The sequence below is a fragment of the Suricata suricatta genome, chromosome 5 (assembly GCF_006229205.1).
Source record: "Suricata suricatta isolate VVHF042 chromosome 5, meerkat_22Aug2017_6uvM2_HiC, whole genome shotgun sequence".
Lineage (NCBI taxonomy): Eukaryota > Metazoa > Chordata > Mammalia > Carnivora > Herpestidae > Suricata > Suricata suricatta.
In genome coordinates this window covers 66,558,769-66,582,718 of record NC_043704.1, presented here as the reverse complement: position 1 = coordinate 66,582,718, position 23,950 = coordinate 66,558,769, and the positions used below count along the sequence as shown (strand labels likewise).

The 23,950-nt window shown below is 35.7% G+C and overlaps 1 protein-coding gene and 1 non-coding gene across 2 annotated transcripts in view; both read right to left on the bottom strand.

Moving 5' to 3' along the window:
• Positions 1-23,950, bottom strand: part of STXBP5L (syntaxin binding protein 5 like) — a 361,836-nt gene that overhangs the window by 263,078 nt on the left and 74,808 nt on the right. The window contains exons 4-6 of the mRNA XM_029939407.1: positions 3,974-4,055; positions 3,073-3,105; positions 189-289 (exon numbers count right to left, since the gene is read on the bottom strand). Coding sequence (XP_029795267.1) covers positions 189-289; positions 3,073-3,105; positions 3,974-4,055 — 216 coding nt within the window. The remainder of the gene's footprint in view (positions 1-188; positions 290-3,072; positions 3,106-3,973; positions 4,056-23,950) is intronic.
• LOC115293020 lies at positions 3,449-3,555 on the bottom strand. The gene has a single exon (XR_003909293.1). It is a non-coding gene; the product is annotated as a U6 spliceosomal RNA (small nuclear RNA).

Genomic DNA, 23,950 nt, shown 5'->3' with positions numbered 1-23,950 from the left:
AGTATATGATTGAATCTATATCAGTTATTAATTTTCTTTGAAATAAACTACTATAAAAGCAAGGATAATATTAAATTATTTCTAAAAATGAAGATTATGACAAAAATAGTCTTTCAAGGTTAATCTGAAACTTCTCAGGAAATACTTTTTTCATACATCAAGAAATTGTTTAACTCAGACATTCTTACCGTTCTCGGTTAAATTTAAGAGAATGAAGAATAGCAGGCCTTTTTTGTCTAAGGTTCCACAAATGAAGTGTATCATCTGAACTCGCACTAACCAAGGCACCCTGAAACAAAAAGAAGACAAAGTAAGTAAGTGACTTCCTTAAGAGTTTTTTTGCTAGGCAAAAACAATAAGCTAATTTACTAAATTTTGTACTACGTTAAGAGTTATTTGTATCTATATAACTTAGAAATGTAAAGAAGAACAATTGTACATACTTCAATCAGAAAGGCTAAGAATGCTGAGTAGGAGAAGCAAGTGAACATATAGCATATAGATGGGTCAGGATGACTAGCTCAAGGAATATACATTTACCACTGGAGAGAAATACTTATTGCAACATCTTTATGAATACTAAAAAATTTTTGTAGGGACATCTGGGTGGCTCAATAAGTGTCTAACTCTAGATTTTGGCTCAGGTCATGATCCTGCAGTCATGATATTGAACCCCGCATTAGGCTTTGTGCTGACAGTAAAGAGTCTACTTGGGATCTCTCTCTCCTTCTCTCTACCCCTCTCCTGCTCATGCTCGCTCTCTCTCTCTCTCTCTCTCTCTCTCTCTCTCTCTCTCAAAGTAAATAAAAAAACACTAAAACAAAAACCCTTTAAAAATGTTTTTTGTATTTTTTTTGGAAAAACTAAGTTTTATTTTATTGTTTCTACTATTCACACACATACCAGGTAGCTTTACTTTAGTTAGGAACATCTTAAACTATGTCAGAACTTTTACCATTATGGGTTTCCCAGCTGAAAATGTCAATGCTTGCCCTAGACAAAGCCTGAAGGCACTCTAGAGTATTGGATGCATTCTATGAAAAAGATCTTACAGAATTATCATACCCTGAGATACCTAAAATTCTTTTCATTTTTTCCAAAGTACTCTGTTACAAGTAACCTTTCATAGTGTATAATATCAACCATAGATATCAATAAGATTATCCCATTTAGATGATCAGATTTTATTTATTAGGAGTTAAAGGAGAAAAGATAGAAATTGTTATAGAAAAACATTTAGATTCCTAAGACAAAAATGGTCATGTATCCTATCATGCTTCTCTTCATATTGTATACCTGTGATTTTAGGCTCAAAAAATAGCTTTTGAAATATCAATCCTCATCCAAGAACATATCTATTAAAATATGTTTAAACTGTGTATAATTTGCACATTTATATATTAGTATATAAATACACATGATTAAAAGTAGTATACACACTCATATATTTTTAACATGAACTCATAATTATATTCCATGCAATAAAATGTACTGTTTACATGCCTTGAGGATTTTTATGTTTGTTTGCTAGTTTAATTTATAAACTGTCTCCAAATGTTTCTTATATACAAACTCGTATGTTATTAGGATCGCTGTCAAGTGCTTGATAAGCTATTTTTTTAGATACAGAATACTGATCTCCTCTCTATGGACAATGGAAATACACTTAGAGTAGAGTAAGGATAGAATATGATATATTAAATTAATAAAATTTTTATAAATAGTTACAGGCTATACAAAAGATACAATATGCCAAAGGCAATGTAATTAAAATAAAGCAGCATATGCTCAATATCAATGTAATAACCAAATAAATCTAGGAAGGAAGATATAGAATTATTAATTCTATGACAAAAATAGGAGGCAATTTATCATTTTGGAAGGACATGCATAGTACCACTGAGCATAACACAACCAATAAAGATTATAAGACACATGAAAGTAAGCACATCAGTAGGTGTCTAGGGCTTATAGTGAATCTATAAGAAGCACAAGTAATAAAAATTTGTGAAAAGATTAAAAACAAATAAAAACACCAGCCATGAGATCAGACTAGGAAGTTTGGAAAAAGGTAAAGAAGCTGAGTGTAAGATGGATCAGGGTAGCTAGTTCTGGCTACATGATGTAAACTGAAAGCTTTCTTTTTACTTAGTTATATAGCACAGAGGCAAACTTAATGACTTCAAGATGATTCTCAGAGGATCAAAATGAAAGAAAATCATCTAGAAATAAGTTATACCTACTGCACAGCCATGTAGAAGGTAAAAGGCTGAGATCTCTCCACAAAGAGTTAGAGTAACACTGAGACTATAAATAAATACTAATGATAAGTATTACAATAAAATTTTTTAAATGTCCCTTTTCTTCATTATCTCCTTCTCTCATTGTGGTATCCTATAGCAAGTATGACTACATGGTAAAATATGCTAGATTTGTAAATAAGGAGAATCTTACTGCCTTCTGAGAAAGATTTGGTGAACATTTGCCAATATCACAAAATTTTCATGCCTTAAGTATTTCTGATACAAAGCTCTATGAGCCATTTACCCATGTTTATGATTATAAAATTCTTAGAAGAAAATATATGCAAGTATAAGGAGATATTGATTAAAATCATCATTCGTGTTATAAGAAAACAACCAGCAGTAATTCATTTTTTTTCTCAAGGCACTGAGTTCAATCTGCTAAGTGCCTGAATTTAGTAAGGCACAAGTGCTTTTTTTTTTTTTTTTTTTTTTTTTTTTGAGAGAGAGCACATTCATGAGTGCGGAAGGGACAGAAAGAGAGGGAGAGAGAAAATCCCAAGCAGCAGGACTCAATCTCACGACCACCAGATCAGAACCTGAGAAGATACCAAGAGTTGGATGCTTAACTGACTGAACCACCCAGGCACCCCAGTATGGCACATATTCTTAAAGAATTTTTGCATTGACTGGCTCACATAACCAAACACAACTCTAAAAGACTCAATGACCAACTTAAAATATGAGTAAAAATATGAGTCTAGAAGGCTTTAAGAAGCCTTCAACCAATAAAAGATCTGCAACCTTTCTGAGCTTTATTATTACATACTTTGTCTTTAGGAGGCTTTTCATCACCATAGATCTATAAAATAGGAATAGAGTAGGGAGTCAATTGTCATAATACCTATGGAAATATAAATAAATACAAATGCATACATGTACCAATAAATACATATAAGTATATATACAGATAGCAGAACCCATAGGTAAATAACTGAAAAGATTATTTCATGAAAGATAAAGGAAAAACATGAAGTTAGAGCTGAATTATAAAATTTAAGTTAGCATGCAGAAAAAAATTTAGTGATCAAAGAAGCAATCAGTTTCAGTAATTTTAAAAAATTTAAATGCTGTGTAAATTATGCTGCATAATAACAACAGATTCTTCTGGTACAATCTTTTTTCTTTAAAATACAATAAATTGACAATACTAAAATAGTCTTATAAATTTGCGTGTCTTCCTTGTGCAGGGGCCATATTAATCTTCTCTGTATCATTACAAATTTAGTATGTGTGCTACCAAAGTGAGCACTGAAGTGTTCTTTTTTAAGAAATGTGAGGGACACCTCAGTGGCTCTGTCAGTTAAAGATCGACTTCAGCTCAGGTCATGATCTTGCAGTTCGTGAGTTTGAGCCCTGCGTCCATTCAGCTCTGTGCTGACAGCTCAGAGCCTGAAACCTGTTTTGAATTTTCTATCTCCTTCTCTCTCTGCTCCTCCCCCACTCATGCTCTGTCTCTCACACAAAAATAAAATAAACATTAAAAAAAAACAAAAAAAGTGACCATGAATAATATTTCATACATGTATATCTTTAAGCATTTAGAATATGTAAGATATAAGCTATGTAAGTAAAAATAATATATTTTACATATCATAATACAAAAAAGATCACATCAACTAATGCAGTGCATATATGTATGTCTCTGTGATAGTCAAGAAAATCCTTACCTCATTGATCAAGAACTGGAGCTGCAGGACAGCTGCACCACTTTCGTGTTGGCAATAACAATCAACGCCAGGTCTCCCAAGTCTAATATAATAAATGTCAAGGTTCTAACATTTTACTTAGTACTAATATTAATTAGTAAAGAAGAAACTTAGCATCTAATGTTTTGCTTTTTAGTTATCCTTATTTTTGTAAATAGAGTCAAAATATCTCAGTTGATGCAAATAACATTATATAACACAGGACAACTATATGGCCAAATAGGACATCTCTTGCACAAATGCCCTTCTTGAAAGTAATAATTTGGCATCCATGCACAGACAAAAGTGCCTTCTGGGGAGCTTCTAGATCCAGATAGGAAGCTGTGAACCCCAGTGCAGGCTTACCCCAGGCAACTGATTTACTGACTATAGTCTCAACTACAGAAATAGAAATAGCTCTGTACGCCCTCAGACCCAGCTATAGCCCCATTCAACTTGGGGTCAGTCACCAAAATGTGAGACCTGGAAGAGTCACTCCCACGCAAGCATCAGGTGGTAGTCAAACAGACCTTATTTCAGTTGTGGACTGGAAGTGGTCTTTGAACCAGCTCTAGCTCCTCTTGGCTACAGAGCAGGAGCCACTTGAGGGAAGCGCATCAATTCAAGCAGACCATAGATTCTGAAACAACCTTGTAACTAGACTCTAGACCTTCTCAGCTACAGTCTAGGAACAATCTTGCTGACACAGTGACCCTGTTGGAGACACTCTTGTCTGTGTCCCTAGAGATCCTGAAAGGGACCTATCTTCCTCACAGCAACAGTCTGCCAGTCAGCCAGCAGTCCTGAGGGTCTGGGGAAGACATTCCCATCTATGCATGTGAAGGTCTGGAAAGAACCCCATACTCTATTCCAGGCCCTTTCTAGCCACAGTCCACAGTAGGCCTGCTGGCAAGGGGTCCAGGCTGCAGTCACTACCAGCTGCACTCCCGAAGATCCTGAAAAAGCCTATACATGATCCCAGCCTCCTCATAGTCACAGCCAGCCAGGAATCCTGAGGATCCAGGCTCCCAGTGGAAAACATTCTTCCCTTCAACCCTGATGGCTTAGAAAGGGCCTTATATTCAGTTCCAACCCCTCCAACTGCAGTCTGTGAATAGTACTGCTGTCATAGGGAGCTGACAGGAGACATTCCCAGTCTCAACCCTTGAGCAGTCTTACAGGTACAAGGATTTGGTAAGAGATACAACTGTACTTCAAAAGATCCTGAAAAGGATCTATATTCAACTTGAGCTTCTTTAGCAATAGTCAGAGAGCAATTCAGCCTATCCAGTGACCTGGAGGGAGACGTGCCTACCCCTGTCCACAGAGCCAGGTCTGAGAACCTTAATCTTGCTTGTGGATTGTGAAACAGCCCTGAGGCTCAGTTCCAGAACCTCTTAGGTACAGTTCAGGGTCAATCCTGCCTACCTAGAAAGCCATCAAGTAACTAGGCAACAGTTCTCTCAGGGATCTGATGGGAGCCACACCTACCATTTACCTGATAATAAGCTCATTGCCTATTAACCTGATAATAGGAGCCACACCTGAAGCCTTGTCCAGTACCACCCTAATGACAAAGTACTAGAGGCAGTAGTATGCACCTAGGGACCAGAAGTGATCCACATTAGCCTAATCCCTGGTAATGAACCCAAAGACAGGTTCTCCTGGATGTCTAGTGATAGCCTTGTAACTGGTTCCAACCCAGCACAACTGTGATTCTAGAGATAATAGTAGCAGTCCAGGGAACAGAAAAAAGAAGGTCTTAACCTTCCATTCTATAAAAACCAAAAGAGGCATTTGTTCCTGAAAATGCACATACACCAATGCAAGGAACCATGGATCATGAAGAATTAAACATATATGACACCACCAAAGAACACTGATAGCACTCCAGTAATGGACATGGGAAAAATGGAGATCTATGATTTGCCCAGCAAAGAATTCAAAATAATCATCTTTTTAAAAACTGAATGAAAATGCAAAAGAACACAAACAACTAAACAAAATCAGAAAAACAATTTATTAACAAAATGCATTAAATAAATAGAAACTATAAAAAAAAAGAACCAAACAGAAATCCTAGAGCTCAAGAATACAATGCCAGAAATAAAAAATTCAAAACATAGCTTCAATAACAGGCCTGATCATACAAAAGGATTAGAAAACTCAAAAACAAATCATCTGAAATTAGCCAGTTAAAAGAACAAAAAAAGGAAAGAGTGAAGAGAGCCTAAGTAAATTGTGGGATGCCATCAAGCAAATTGATATTTGCATCATGAGAGTCCCAGAGAAGGAGAGAAAGAAACAGAGAGATTATTAGGAAAGTAGCTGAAAACTTCTCAAATTGTGAAAAAGACATGGACATTCAGGTACAGGAAGTTCAAAGGGACCCATGGGGCACCTTGGTGGCCCACTCACTTAAGCATCTGACTTCAGCTCAGGTCATTATCTAGTTTGTGAGTTCAAGCCCATGTTAGGCACCAAACTAACAGCTCAGAGCCTGGAGCCTGCTTCAAATTCTGTGTCTCCCACTCTCTCTCTGCCCTCCCCTGCTCTCATTCTGTCTCTCAAAACTAAATTTTTTTTTTAAATTTTAAAGGAACCCAAGCAAGATCAACCCAAAAATTACTCTGAGAAACATTATAATCAAAGTGTTTAAAGTCAAAGACATGAAGATAATTTTGAAAACAACAAGAGAAAAGCAACTTGTCACATATAAAAGAAACTCACATAAGTCTATCAGTGGATTTCTCTGCAGAAATCTTGCAGGCCAGAAAGTAGTGGATGTTATATTCAAAGTAATGAAAGAAAAAAGACTGCCAATCAAGAACACTACACCCAGCCAAACAGTCCTTCAGAAATGAAGGAACAATAAAGACATTCCCAAACAAACAATGGCTAAGGGAGTTCATTACCACTAAACTTGCTGTTACAAAAAACATGAAAGGGGATTCAAGCTGAAATGAAAGGACACTATGTAACAACATAAAAACATAAAAGTATAAAACTCACTGATAAGAGTAAATAAATACATAGTTAAATTCAGAATACCCTAGTATTTTAATGGTGGCATAAAAATCACTTTTACCTCTATTATAAAAACTAAGGATAATATTTAAAGGACTGTAGCTACAATAATTGGTTAATGGAAGCACAATATGTAAAGATGTAAAATGTGGCAACAATACCATAAATTGTTGGGGGAGGCAAAATAAAAGTGTAGAGTTTTTGTATGTGATTAAAAGTGAGCTGTTATCAGCTTAAAGTAGACTGTTATATCTCTAAGGTGTTTTACAGAAGTCTTATGGTACCCAAAAAGAAAATAAAAATCTATAGTTGTTACATAAAAGATAATGTGAACAGAATTAAAGAACATTAAAATCTATACAAAAATAACATAAATTAAGAGAGAAAAAAGAACAAAGGAACAAAGGAATTACAAATTCAGAAAACAATTTTTAAAATGGCAATAGCAAGTACATACCTATCAATTATTTAAATGTAAAAACACGAATTCTCCAATCAAAGGACACAAAGTGCCTAAATGGATAAAAAACAAGATCCAGTGATGTGCAGTCTGCAAAAGGCTCTCTTTAGATTTACAGATACACATAGGCTGAAACTGAAAGGATGAAAAAAGACATTCCATGCAAATGTAACCCAAAATATACTGTCAGATAAAAGACTTTTAGTCAAAATCAGTGGCAAGAGGAAAAAGTCACAATGTAGTAATAAGGGGGTCAATTCATCAAGAGGATATAACAATTATAAATATGTATGTACCATCACTGAAGCATTGAAATAGTTAAAGCAAATATTATCAGAACTAGAGGGAAAAATAAAAGGGAACACAATAATAGTAAGAGACTTAAATTCCCCATTTTCAACATTAGAGAAATCATCTAGACAGAATTAATAAGGAAACAGTGGACATAAATAACACTACAGCTTAAATCGACCTAACAGACATATAAAGAACATTGCATTCAAGAGACCAGAATACACATTTTTGTTTCAAGTGCATACAAAACATTCTCCAGGATATATCATATGCTGGAACACAAAGCAAGAAGACTGAAACAATTTGTAGTATCTCTCTGACCACAGTGGTATTACACTAAAAATCAGTAACAGGAGGAAAGCTGAAAAATTCACTAACATGTAGAAATTAAACAACGCAATCTTGTGGGATGCCTGGGTGGCTCAGTTAGTAAAGCATCTGACTCTTGATTTTAGCTCAGGCCATGATCTCACGGTTTGTGAGTTTGAGCCCCACATTGAGCTCTGCACTGACAGTACAGTGACTGCTTGGGATTTTCTCTCTCTCCTTCTTTCTTAACCCCTTCCCTGCTCTCTCTGTCACAAAATAAATAAACTTTAAAAAAAACTTAAAACATACATACGTGCAATCTTACATAATCAATGGATCAAAGAAGAAATCAAAAGGAAAATCAAAGTATCTTGAAACAAATAGAAGTGAAAATAAAGCACATCAAAACTTATGGGATGTAAGAAAAGCAGTTCTACAAGGAAAGTTTATAGCAACAAATGTCTAAAATAAGAAAAAAAAAGATCTTAAATAAACAACCATTTTACAGCAAAAGGAATTAGGAAAAAAAAAACCAAACTAAGCCCAAGTTAGCAGGGGAAAGAAAGGAAATTATAAAAATCAGGGAGGAAATAACTAAAATAAAGACTAAAGAGATTTTTAAAAAATTTTTACTGAAAAAAATCAATAAAACTAAGAGCCATTTTTGTCTTTGGAGGGATAAACAAAATAAATCTTTAGCTAGATCAATCAAGAAAAAAAGGGGAAATAAACATAAATGAAAGATAAGACGTTAGACATGATCCCACAGAATCATAAGAAGCTACTATGAACAACTATACAACAATAATTGGATAACCTAAAAGCAATGTATAAATTCCTAGAAAGATGAAACCTACCAAGAATAAGCCATGAAGAAACAGAAAATCTAAACAATGGCTACAGAGATTGAGGCAATAATCAAAACCTCCCAACAAAGAAAAACCCAGGACCAGATAGTTCCACAGAACATTTAAAGAAGTAATGCCAATCTTTTTCAAAGTCTTCTAAAAAAAAATTAAGAGGAGACAACACTCTCAAACTCAGTTTACAAGGTCAACCTTATTCATACCAAATCCAGATAAGGGCAGTACAGGAAATGAAAATTATAGGCCAACATTGCTGATGAACATAGATGCAAAAATTCTCTCCAAAATATTACCAAACCTATTCAACAGCACACAAAATGAATCAGACACCAAGACTAAGTAGGATTAATCCTTGAGATGCAAGGATGGTCCAACATACATAAGTAAATATGGTACACCACATTAACAAATGAAAGATAAAAATCATATAATTCTCGAGAAGATGAAGAAAAAACCATTTGACAAAACTCAACATCCATACATGAAAAAAGCTCCCAATAAGTTGGGTATAGAAAGAACATACCTTAATATAAAAAAGTCCATATATCACAAGCCCACAGCTAACATCATACTTGTTGAAAGAAGTTGGAAGCTTTTCCTCTAAAATCAAGAGATGGTACCTTGGGTGGCTCAGTCAGTTAAGTGACTGGCTCTTGATTTTGGCTCAGATAATTATGTCATGGCCTGTGAGATTGACCCCACATCTGGCTCTGCACTGACAGTGTGGAGCCTTCCTGGGATTCTCTCTCTCTCCCTTGCTTTCTGCCCTTCCCATGCCTGCACTCTCTTTTTACTCTCTCTCAAAAATAAATGAATAAACTTTAAAAAATAATAATAAATAAAATCAGGAGAACAACAGTGCCCACTCTCACCATGCCATTCAAAATAGTACTAGAAGTCCTAGAAAGAGCAAGAAAGAGAAATAAAAGACACGTGAATCATAAAGGAAGAAGTACAATTATCTCTGTTTGCAAATGACATAAAATTATACATAAAAAACCTTAAAGATAACACAAAAAAACTTCAGAATAAATGAATTTAGTAAAGTTTCAGGATACAAAATCAGCATACAAAAATCAGTTTCATTTCTATACATTAACAGCAAAAGATCAGAAAGAGTAATAAAGAAAACAAACCCACCTATAGTACTAGCGACACAACAACCACAAAATACTAAGGAATAAATTTAACAACAACAACAACAACAACAAAATACTAAGGAATAAATTTAACAACAACAACAATAACAACAATAAAATACTAAGGAATAAATTTAACTAAGGAGGTGAAAGATCTGTAAAATAAAAACTATAACATATTGATGAAAGAAATTGAAAACACAAATAGAAAGATATCCTATATTCATGGACTGGAAGAATTAATACTGTTAAAATGTCCATACTACCCAAAGCTATGCATAAATTTATTGCAATTCCTATCAAAATTCCATTTTTTATATAAATAGAAAAAAATCCTAAAATTTGTATGGAACCACAAAAGACACCAAGTAACCATAGAAATAAGGCTAAAACTGGAGGCATTACACTTCCTAATTTCAAACTGTATTAGAAAGCTAACCAATATGATTCTAACATAAAAATAGATACATACCAATGAAACAGAATCAAGAGCCCAGAAATAAACCCACACATATACAGTCAACTGATATTTGACAAGGGAGCCCAGAATATACAACAGGGAAATGACAGGCTCTTCAATAAATGTATTGTTTTCTCTGTACAGAAATGGATATCCACATGCAAAAAAAACAGTGAAACTGAAACCCTATCCCATATCATTCAGGAAAATTAACATGAAATGTACTGTATTAAAGGCTTAAATTTAAGACCTAAAACCACAAAAGAAATACTACAAGAAAACAGGCAAAAATCTCCTTTACATTGATCTTGGCAATTTTGCGTATGGCATCAACAACACAAGTAACAAAGGCAAATATAAACAAACAGGTGGGACTACATCAACTAAAAAGCTACTATGTAGCAAAAGAAACAAGAGAATGAAGAAGCAACACATATAATGAGAGAAAATATTTGCAAACCATATTTTAGGTAAGAGGTTAATATCCAAAATATGCAAGGAATACATAAAAATCAAAAGCAAAATTTTTTTAAAACTGGACAGAAGACCTGAACAGACATTTTCACAAAGACATACAAATGGTCAATAGGAAAAAGAAAATTGTCAACATCAATAATCACCAGGAAAATGAAAATCTGAAACCATAATGGGCTATAGTGAACTATATAATTACCTCATACCTCTTAGAATGGCTTTCATTAAAAAGAGATAAGAGGCTGGGAAGATGGTAGAGTAAGAGAACATTAAGCTCACCTTTTTGTCACATGAATATAATGAGAGAACACAGAGATAACTCCATACAATGAGATAATAATCCAGAAAACAAGATGGGCAGAACAAACTCCACAACTAAATGTAGAGAGAAGGCCACATCAAAGAGAGTAGGAGAGCAGCAATGTGGTATGAAGCTAAACAGACAAAAGTCTGCCCACAGGAGGGAGAGAGCATCAGGCACAGAGAAGGGAGAGAAACAGACTATTACACTGGGAAGCCCACATGAGAAAGACAAATCCTCCCCATAACAGTTGGCTTTGAAAACTAGAATGAGTGGCCAACTTTCATGAGTACTGACAACTAGCATGACTTAAAATCTGGAATTTTAAAAATAAGTTGCTCAGTTCTGGGAGAGTCCAGAGGCCGTAAGAAGCTGAGTCTCTGCTTTTAAAGAGACAACACTACAGAAAGCCCACAGAGATACGGCACAGAAGCAGTAGTTTGATAAACATCTGGGGCAGACTAGAAGAAGAGTTATTTACTAATCTCAGAGCATGTCTGGAGGGGCAGCGTTCACTGAGGGACTTCTCCAAGAACAAAGAAGCTGGCAGGTGTCCTTTCCTTCCCCCACTTGGCATGACCACATAGCCACCAATGGGAACCAGCACAGGCCCAACACTCACAACCTAACTTGTGTATGCCAACCCTAGACCCCCAAGCCTTCAATGGATCCACCCTTTCCAGTCACACTTTCCTCAATCACAGCACTATGGCTCCCCTCCTTCAGAAGACCAGCACAAACCTTGACAACACCTTGTTTCCTGACCTGCCTTGGTCCCAGGGGCGATGGTGAGGCCCCTCCTGCAAGATTTCTATGCATCATGTTAAAGTTGCAGGCCCCACTAATGCACTTTCTGCAGCTTCACATCAGTCTGCCCAGGTCTTAGCAACTGTAATAAGTCTTATTTTACAAACAGACGGGTTCACACCTTTTTAAAGCTGCATGCTGTCCCATGCAGCATGTCCCCTCTCAACAGGGTGCAAAATTGCAGACACTGTGCACCCCAACCCCCTCCAATATACTCTTGGCTACAGTCAATTCAAAATGGGCTATAAGCCTGGCAGTGGGCAAACAACCCCAGCAGGGCCCTGCCACAAGGTGAAGGGAAGATAACCACAGACCAGTCAGATAGATGGTGGCCATAGCAGTGGGCTGGGGGCAGACAGTGGTCTAATTGCAGGCCCCACCTACCAATGAAAGCTTCTCAAGGGATAACAGAGGGAAAGTGCCCAACAGTTTACTGCTACTGGATTTCTGGCAAACAAATAGCCTTACTAAACTCAAACCCAAGGCAGCCCCAGAACAGTCCTCTAACACTACAGGGATCAAATACTGACCAAAACAGGCAAAGAGAGCCACTGCAGATGACTGGAATGAAGGAAAAAGCAGCCAAGAAACAACAGGAGGACACAAACAGAGGAGAAAACCTGAAGCACCAGGTTCTGGTAAACAGGGGACACTCCAATACAGGGCACTACAGGACCTCTTCTTCTCTGGACCATTAATTTAAAGAGAGGGGACATATGTGACTTTCCTAATATATAAAGCCAGACTGAATGAGTTAGACAAAAGGAAAAGACAGAGAAATGTGCAAATTAAAGCACAGGACAAAGTCACAGCAAAAGACAAGCAAAATTGATATAAGTAATATGCTGGACAGAGAATTTAAAGTTATGATCACAAAGATACTCACTGGACTTGAGAAGAGAGGGGAAGATATCAGTCAGACAGTTAACAAAGAGATAAAAAAGAACCAATCAGGGTGAAGAATATAATAAATGAAATAAAAAATTTCATTTTGATGGAATAGATAGCAGGTAGATGAAGCAGAGGAATGAATTAATGACCTGGAAGACATTGTGATAGAAAGTAATAATTATTGGAAGGGGAAAGAAAAATTATTGGAAGAAATAATACCTGAAAACTTCCCTAATCTGGGGAAGGAAACAGAAATCCAGATCCGGAGGCACAGAAATCCTTCAACAAAATTAAACCAAGGAGGTCCACACTAAGACACATAGTAATTAAAATGGCAAAAAGTAATGATACATAAATAATTTTAAAGCATCAAGAGAAAATAATTACATAAAAAGGAAATCTCATTAGATTACTAGCAATTTTTTGGCAGAAATTCTGCAAGCCGGAAGGGAATGGTGTGATATATTCAAAGTGCTGAAAGAAAACATCTACAACCAAGAACACTCTATCCAGAAAGGCAATTATTTGGAATACAAGGAGAGATAATGAAGTCTCTCAGAGAAACAAAACCGAAGGAGTTCATGACCACTAAGGCAGACCTACAATGAGCGTTAAAGGGGACTCTATGAGTGGAAAGGAAAGATCATAAGTAAGAGTAAGAAATAGGAAGCACAAATACAATATTTTAAAAAAAGTAGATCAGCAAAAATCAGTCAATGAACTCCCAAAATAAAAGGATGTAAATTATGACACTATATGTAAAATGTGGAGGAGGAGAGTAAAGAACGGGCTCAAACTTAAGCAACCATCAACTTAATATAAACTACTACATACAGAAGATAATATATGAAAATCTTATGGTAACCACAAATCAAAACCATTGATAGATATGCAAAAAGTAAAGACAGGAATTCAAGTATATCATGAAAGAAAGCCAGCAAACCATGAAACAAGACAGGAAGGGGAAAAAAAGAACAGAGAAACTACAAAAGCAACCATCAAACAAGTAATAAAATGGCAATGAAAATATACTTACCAATAATTACTTTGAATGTAAATGGACTAAACATTCCAATCAGAACACATAGACTGAAGGAATGGATAAAAAAAAAAAAACAACAACCAAGATTGAATCTATATGTTGCCCACAAGAGACTCTTTTCAGACTTAAAGACACCTGCATATTGACATTGAGGGGATGGAGAACAATTTATCATGCAAATTGGATATCAAAAGAAAGCAGGGGTAGCAATACTTAGATCAGACAAAATTAATTTTAAAAAAATGTAACAAGAGAAAAAGGACACATATAATCATAAAGGGGACAATCTACTAAAAGTTATAACAATTGTAAATATTGTGCACTCAATATAGGAGCACCCAAATACACAAAAGAGATGGTAAGAAACATAAAGGAACTAATCAATAGTAATACAATACCAGTAGAAGACTTTAACAACCCACCTACATCAATGGATATATCATCCAAACAGAAAATCAACAAGGAAACAGTGGCTTTGAATGACACATTGGACCAGATGGATTAACAAATATATTGAGAACATTCCATTATAAAACAGCAGAAAAAAAACAAATTCTTTTCAAGTGCACATGGAGCATTCTCCAGAACAGACCACACATTAGCCCACATAACAAACTTCAACAAATTCAAGAAGATCAAACAGAAACCATGCATTTTTTCCAACCACACACTATGAAACTAGAAGTCAACCACAAGAAAAACAACCTGGAAAAACAAATAATACATAAACATTAAATAACATGCTGCTAAATAATGAATGGGTCAACAAGGTAATAAATGAAGAAATTAAAGAATACAGGGAAACAAATGAAAATGAAATTACAACAATCCAAAACCTTTGAGAGAGAGCAAAAGTGGTTCTTAGAGGAAAACTTATAGCAATACAGGCTACCTCAAGACAAGAAAAATCTCAAATAAACAATTTAAACTTACACCTAAAGGAGCTAGAAATAGGACAAAAATCAATACCCAAAACCAGCAAAAGGAAAGATTTAATAAAAAATTAGAGCAGAAATAAATGATATGCAAATAAAAGAAACAACAGATCAATGAAACCAAAAGGTTGTTCTTTGAAAAAATAAACAATATATGTAGCCAGACTCACAGAGAGAGAGAAAGAGAAAGAACTCAAAATCAGAAAGAGGAGAGATAAGAGCCAACACCACAGAAATATAAACTACTGTAAGAGAATACTACAAAAAGGTATACATCAACAAATTCAACAACCTACATGAAATGTATAAATTCCTAGAAACATATAACCTCCCAAAGGTGAAGATTGAAGAAATAGAAAATTTGAACGGACCAATTACCAGCAAGGAGATGGAAATCAGTAATCAAAAAACTCCTAACAAAACAAAAGTCAAGGACTAGATGGTTTCATAGGCCATTTCTATTGAACATTTTAAAAAGGGTTAGTACCAGGGCACCTGGGTGGCTCAGTCAGTTAAGCATCCGACTTCAGCTCAGGTCATGATCTCACAGTTTGTGAATTCGAGGCCTCCATCAGGCTCTGTGCTGACAGCTCAGAGCCTGGAGCCTGCTTTGGATTCTGTCTCCCCCTCTCTCCATCCCTCCCCCACCCATGCTCTGTCCCTCTCTCTCTCTCAAAAATAAATAAACATTAAAAAAAATTTTAAGAAGAGTTCATACCCATTCTTCTCAAACTAATCCAAAAACATAAAAAAGGAAAATCTCCCAAATTGAAGCTAAAATTTCCCTGATCAAAGCCATATAAAGATACCATAAAAAAAGAGAACTACAGGCCAGTAACTCTGATGAACATGGATGCAAAGTTTCCCAATAAAATACTAGCAAATCCAATCCAACAGTACATTAAAAGAATCATTCACCACAACCAAATGGGATTTATTCCTGAGTTGAAGGGTGGTTCAATCACAAATCAATCAACGTGATACACTTCATCAATAAGAGAAAGGATAAAAATCACATGATCATTTCAATGGATGAAGAAAAAGCATTGGACAAAGTACGACACTCACTCATGATAATAATCCTCAACAAAGTAGATCTAGTGGGAACATACCTCAAAAAAATAAAGGCCTTATGTCAAAAATGCACATCCTCTGAGAGAGAACATTTCCCTTTTTGGAGTACTTTTGGAAGACGGTTTATTGCCTCCTAAGGACAAAAGACCCTGTAGGTGACAGCCAAAGGACTTTCATCAGCAGGGGATAGGCACACCCAGAGGGAATATTACCTTTGCTGCCTTTAGTAGTGCAACAACATAGATTCCACACACTGTGTAGATGTGGGACGGCTTCTCAGGAACAGAGGAATTCACACAGAATGGAGAGACTCTACTCCAAAGAAGGGAAGCACATCTGTGTGGTACTGGATCCTTTCAGACTTTGCCTTTTGAATCCCAGCGGCTTGTTAAAGAAAAAATGCAGCGGAGTTGTGGCACAGGGTGAGTTTACTGCCTTTGCTATTCTGTGAGGGCTGCCTGAACAGCAGGAGGTGTGAGATCCCTAATTCAAGACAAGGTATTGGGGTGGCACCATTTTCCCTCCAACAACAACACAGTGGCACTTTGGAGAGCAACACAGCTGCCCCCAGTGGAGATGGGACCCATTAATACCAAACCCCAACCTCTTGTGCCTGGCAACTGCTTATTTACTGGAACAAGATGGACTGTATGCCAAAGCAGCTGACCTCTTCTCCAGAAGACCAGCATAGTCAACACTCTCCCATACACCAAGTGCACTAAAATCCAGGACTTAGAAACAACACCTACCTTTCTTTTTTCTTTCTTTCTTCTTCATTTTTTTCTTTTGGAATCAGGCTCAAAGTTTCTTGTTTGTTTGTTTTCTTTTTCTCCTTTTTGTTGGATTGAGACTTTTTTATGCTTTCTTTTTTCCTTTTTTCTTTTATTCTTTTCTTTCCTTTCTTTTTCTATGGAATCAACCTTATAGTGTTTTGATTCTCTGTTTTTTGTCCACTTTCCTTTTCTCTTCTTTTGGAATCAGGCTTTCCCACCCCTTCTTTCAGGGTTACTTCATCAAACAAATTAAAGAACGCCTAGTTAAAGATCCAAACACTCCACCACTTCAAGCAAAGAAAAGTTCTGCAGAGGAATGACCATGGGAAAGAGTAGCCAAAATGCAAGAGCAGAGTGCATAGAGCATACAACAAAAACATCATGAAGTGCCAGGCTCTGTACAGTATTTGACCCCTTTTTAATATAGCAGTACTCTCAGGTTCAGGAAACACAACAGCCTTTTAAAACATGCAAATGACAGAAAAGTAGCCAAAATGACAAGATGGAAGAATTCCTCTCGAAAGGTCAAGAAGAAATGACAGACAGGGATTTGATCAAAGCAGATATAAGCAATATATCTAAACAAGAATCTAGAGCAACAGTCATAAGACTACTGGCTGGGCTTGAAAACCCCTGGAAGACACCAGAGAAACCCTTATTGCAGAGATCAGAGACCTAAGAACTAGTCAGGATGAAATAAAAAATGCTATAAGTGAGATGCAAAACAAACTGGATACAGTGACAATGAGGACTGAAAAAGCAGAAGAGAAAATAGGTGAAATAGAAGATAAAATTATTGAAAATAATAAAGTTGAAAAGTGGAGGGAAAGGAAATTACTAGATCAAGAGGGTAGACTTAGAGAATTATGTGATTCTATGAAACTAAATAGTATCTGTATTATAGGAGTCCCAGAAGAGTGACAAAAAAGGGGCAGAAGGTTTATCTGAACAAATTATAGCTGAGAACTTCCCTATTCTAGGGAAGGAAATAGGCGTTCAAGTCCAAGAGGCACAGAGAACTCCCCTCAAAATCAACAAAAACAAGTCAACACCATGACATCATAGTGAAACCTCATAGAGAAGGGACAAAAGATCCTTAACCTACAAGGGTAGACATATACAGTTAACAGGCCATAAAAAAGTAGCAGGAAATAATTCAATGTGCTGAATGGAATAAATATGTAGCCAAGAAATCTTTATCCAGCCAGGCTGTCATTCAGAATAGAAGGAGAGAGAAAGGCTTTCCCAGACAAACAAAAACTAAAGGAGCTAGTAACCTCTAAAGCAGTCCTACTAGAAATTTAAAGGGGAGAGTTTTTAAGTGGAGAAAAAAAAAAGACCAAAGCAATGAAGACTACCAAGGACCAAAGAACATCAACAGAAACACCAAATCTACAGGTAATACAATGGCACTAAATTCATTGCTACCAAATTTACTCTGAATGTAAATGGACTAAATGTTCCAATCAAAAGACATAGGATATCAGAATGGATAAAAAAAAAAAACCTATCTATATATGCCTATAAGAGACTCATTTCAGACCTAAGGACACCTGCAGATTGAAAGTTAGGGAATGGAGAAACATCTATCATGCTATGGACATCAAAAGAAAGCTGGAGTAGCCACACTTCTATCAGACAAACTAGATTTTAAAACAAAGACTGTAACAAGTGATGAAGAAGAGTATTATATCATAATTAAGGGGTTTATCTATCAAGAAGATCTAACAATTGTAAATATTTATGCTCCCAACCTGGTAACTCCCAAATATATAAATCAATTAAATAACAAACATAAAGAAACTCAATAATAACACAATAATAGTAGGTGCTTTAACACCCCAGTTACAGGAATGGACAGATCATCTAAGCAGAAAACCAATAAGGAAACAATGACTTTGAAGGACACACTAGACCAGATAGACTTAACAGGTATCCTCCTAAAGCAACAGAATATACATTCTTCTCAAGTGTACATGAAAATTTTTCCATAATAGATCACATACAGGCATCACAAATCAACCCTCAACAGATACAAAAAGACTGAGATCATAGCATGCATATTTTCAGATTACAACACTAGGAAACTTGAAATCAACCACAAGAAAAAATTTGGAAAGCCCTCAAATACATGGAGATTAAAGAACATCCTACTACTTAAATATATATTCTCAGTTCAAGGCTCCAAAAGAATTTACTGAGTATAACTCCAGGTACACTAAAATTAGATAAGGAGTTTAAAAACATGATTTCCCTCTTGGAAAAGGTAGACTGACTAGTTGGAATTGTGTCAGATGAGAGACAGTAGAAGCTTGTTCTATTACTTATACAAATTGACTAGTTTGGCAGTTGCTACAACAATGAACAATAATGAACTACAGAAGAATGAAAATGTGATTTCTCTAGCATGGTACAAAAATGGAATATTCACAGGAAGGCAGAGAATGACATTATAAGTGCCAGCTGTGTCAAAATGGTCTTTCTTGTTGCTACTTTATTCCTAATGTAATGCAAGTAGTGTATATTGGCAAGGGGTAAAACTTGTAATGATGGGCCATCGTTTCTGTGCCATTAGTCAGAATGTTGTGCCTTGTCATTCCAAAGGAATTTTTAAATATTCATTTTCCATGACTTATCTTTAGCTACACTGTCTCTGCCTTTGTTTGCAGTAAAGGTTTTCTTTTAGGTAAAAACAAACAAATGAACAAACAAAACAAAAAACAAAAATCACACCCTACTAAATAATGAATGTGTTAGGGGCATTTGAGTGGCTCAGTCAGTTAAGCATCCAACTCTTGGTTTCAGCTCAGGTCATGATCTCATGGTTCATGAGTTTAAGCCCCAAATTGGCCTCCACCCTAACAGTACAGAGCTTGCTTGGGAGTCTCTCTCTCTGTCTCTCTCTGCCCCACCGTGCTCATGCTTCTCTCTAAATAAATAAATAAATAAACTTAAAAAATGTGTTAACACATTCCATGTGTTAACATGGAAATTAAAGAAGAAATTAAAAAATACATGGAAGCAAATGAAAATGATAACACAACAGTCCCAAACCTTTGGCATATGACAGAGGAAGTCCTAAGAGAGAAGTACACTGCAATTCAGGCCTATCTCAAGAGAAAAATAAAAGAGAAAGGACCCAAATAGATAAAATCACAAATGAAAGAGGACAGATCACAGCCAACACCAATACAATTATATAACACAAATTGTATGGTAAATATAAACATGAGAAATACTATGAAAAATTGTATGCCAAGAAACTGGACAATCTAGAAGAAATGAACAAATTCTAAACTACTAAAACTAAAAATGAAAACAGGAAAAAACAGGCCATAACCAACAAAGAAATTGAATCAGTAATCAACAGTCTCCCAACAAACAAGAGTCCTGAACCAGACAGCTTCCCAGAAGAATTCTAGCAGACATTTAAAGAAAAGTTAATACCTATTCTTCTCAAACTGTTCCAAAAAACAAAAATGATAGGAAAGCTTCCAAACTCATTCTACAAATCCAGCATTACCTTGATTCCAAAACTGGACAAAGACCCCACTAAAAAGGAGAATTATAGGCCAATATCCCTGATGAAATTCGATGCAAAAATTCTCAACAAGATACTAGCAAATTGAATTCAACAGTACACTAAAAGAATTATTCACCATGATCAAGTGGGATTCATTCCTGGGCTGCAGGTCTGGTTCAATATTCACAAATCAATGTGATGTACCACAATAATAAAAGATAGGATAAGAACCATATGATCCTTTCAATAGATGCAGAAAAAGCATTTGACAAAATACAGCATCCTTTCTTGATAAAAACCCTCAAGAAAGTTGGGATAGAAGGAACATACCTCATAAAGGACATATATGAGAGTCCTACAGCTAATATCATCCTCAACGGGGAAAAAATGACAGTGCTTTCCCCCTAAGGTCAGGAATATGACAGGATGTCCATTCTCACCACTGTTGTTCAACACAGTACTGAAAGTCCTATCCTCAGCAAGCAGACAACAAAAAGAAACAAAAGGCATAAAAATTGGCAAAGATTTAAAAGTTTCACTCTTCTTGAATGACATGATACTCTAGATGGAAACCTGAAAGACTCCACTAAAAACCTGCTAGAACTGACACATGAATTCAGGAAAGTTGCAGGATATAAAATCAATGCACAGATATTGATTGCATTTCTATACACAAATAATGAAGCAACAGAAAGAGAAATCAAGAAATTGACCCCACATACAATTGCACCAAAAACCACAAGATACCTAGGAATAAACTTAACCAAAGAGGTTAAAGATCTGTATACTGAAAACTATAGAAAGCTTAGGAAAGAAATTGAAGAAGACACAAAGAAATGGAAAATATTACATTTTAATGGATTAGAAGAACAAATACTGGTAAAATATTGAACTACTCAAAAGAAATCTACACATTCAATGTAATCCCTATCAAAATAACACCAGCATTCTTTCCACAACTATAACAAACAATTATGGAACCAGAAAAGACCCCCAATAGCCAAATTAATGCTTGAAAAAGAAAACAAAAGCTAGATGTATCACAATTCCAGACTTCAAGCTACAATTACAAAGCTATAATCATCAAGACTGTGTGGTACTAGCACAGAAACAGACATATAGATCAAGGGAACAAAAGAGGGTACCCAGAGATAGACCCACAAATGTATGACCAATTAATATTTGACAAAGCTGGAAAGAGTATCCAATGGAAAAAAGAGAGCCTCTTCAGTAAATGGTGGTGGGAAAACTGGACAGCAACATGCAGAAGAATGAAACTGGACCACTCTCTTATACCATACATAAAACTAAATTCAAAGTGGATGAAAGACCTAAATGTAAGACAAGAAACCATCAAAATCCTAGAAGAAAACACAGGCAGCAACTTCTTTGACCTTTTCTTACTTAGACACATTGCCAGAGGCAAGAGAAACAAAAGCAAAAATGAACTATTGGGACTTCATCAATATAAAAATCTTCCGCACAGTAAAGGAAATAATCAACAAAAGTAAAAGGTGGTCTACAGAATGAGAGAAGATATTTGCAAATGACATATCAGATAAAAAATTAGTATCCAAAATTTTTAAAGAATTTATCAAATTCAATACCCAGAAAACACATAATACAGTGAAGAAATGGGCAGAAGATATGAACAGACTTCCAAAGAAGACATCCAGAAGGCTATCAGACACATGAAAAGCTGCTCAATATCACTCATCATCAGAAAAATACCAATTAAAACCATAATGAGATACCACCTCACACCTGTCACAATGGATAAAACTAACAACTCAGGAAACAACAGATGTTGGCAAGGATGTGGAGAAAGGAGAACCCTTTTGCACTGTTGGTGGGAATGCAAACAGGTGCAGCCATTTCTGAAAACATTAAGGAAGTTTCTCAAAAAGTTAAAATGAATTAACCTATGACCCAGCAATTGCACTACTAGGTATTTACCCAATAAATTAAAAAAAATGCTAATTCAAAGGGACACATGCATCCCAATATATATAGCAGCACTACTGACTCTAGCCAAATTATGGAAAGAGCCCAAAAAGTGAATGCATAAAAAAGATGGGATATATATGGGGCCGCCTGGGTGGCTCAGCTGGTTAAGCATCCGGCTTCAGCTAAGGTCATGATCTCACCATTTGTGGGTTCAAGCTCCGTGTCAGGCTCTGTGCTGACAGCTAGCTTAGATCTCAGTTTGTGGGTTCGAGCCCCGCATCGGGCTCTGTGTTGACAGCTAGCTCAGAGCCTGGAGCCTGCTTCAGATTCTGTATCTCCCTCTCTCTCTGATCCTCCCCTGCTCGCACTGTCTCTGTGTCAAAAATAAATAAAAAACATTAAAAAAATTTTTTTACAGAAGATGTGGTGTGTGTATATACATATGTATGTGTATGTGTATATATATATATATATATATATATATATATATATATATATACATACACAATGTAATACTACTTGGCAATCAAAATGAATAATATCTTGCCACTTACAACAACATGGATGGAACTAGAGTATGTTATGCTAGGCAAAATAGTCAGAGAAAGACAAATATCATATGATTTCATTCATATGTGAAATTTAAGAAATAAAATAGATGAACATAGGGGAAGGGAAGGAAAAATAAGGTAAAAAACAGAGAAGAAGGCAAACCATAAGATACTCTTAAATACAGAGAATAAATGGAGATTTACTGGAGGGGAGGTGTGGGGGATAGACTAAGTGGGTGATGGGCATTAAGGAAGGCACTTACTTGTTGGGGTGAGCCCTGGGTGTTATATGTAAATGATGAATTACCGGGCTCTACTACTGAAACCAATACTAAATTGTGTTAACTAACTTGAATGTAAATAAATAAAGTTCTTAAAAAAGAATGATTTAAAAAAGTCAAAAGTAATACTACCCTAAGATCTAATAATAGGACTACTGGGTATTTACCCCCCCAAAATACTAAAACACTAATGTAATGATACATACACCCTATGTTTATAGCAGCATTATTTTCAATAGCCAAATTATGGAAGCAGCCAAAGTGCACATCAACGGATGAAGGGATAAGAAGAGATGGTATATATGCAATGGAATATTGTTATTCAGCCATAAAAAGCAAAGAAGCCTCAGCATTTGCAACAACATGGATGGAGGTAAATAGTATAATGCTAAATGAAATAAGTCAGAGAAAGACAAATATCATATGATTTAACTTAGATGTGGAATTTAAGAAACAATAAACTAGCAAAGAAAAAGAGAGAGAGAAGCCAATAAACAGACTCTTAACTATAGAGAACAAACTGGTAAAATGATAGTTACCAGGAGGGAAGTGAGTAGGGGGATGCTGAAATAGGCGATAAATATTAAAGAGTACTTATATCATGATGAATCACTGTTGAATCACTATATTGTACACCTGAAACTAATATAACACCATATGTTAACTATATTGGAATGAAATCCAAAAATTTAAAAAAAGAGAGAAACCATACAGATGGCCAACAGGCAGATAAAAAGATGCTCAATATCACTCACCATCAGGAAAATGCAAATTAAAAATACAATGAGCTATCATCACATACCTA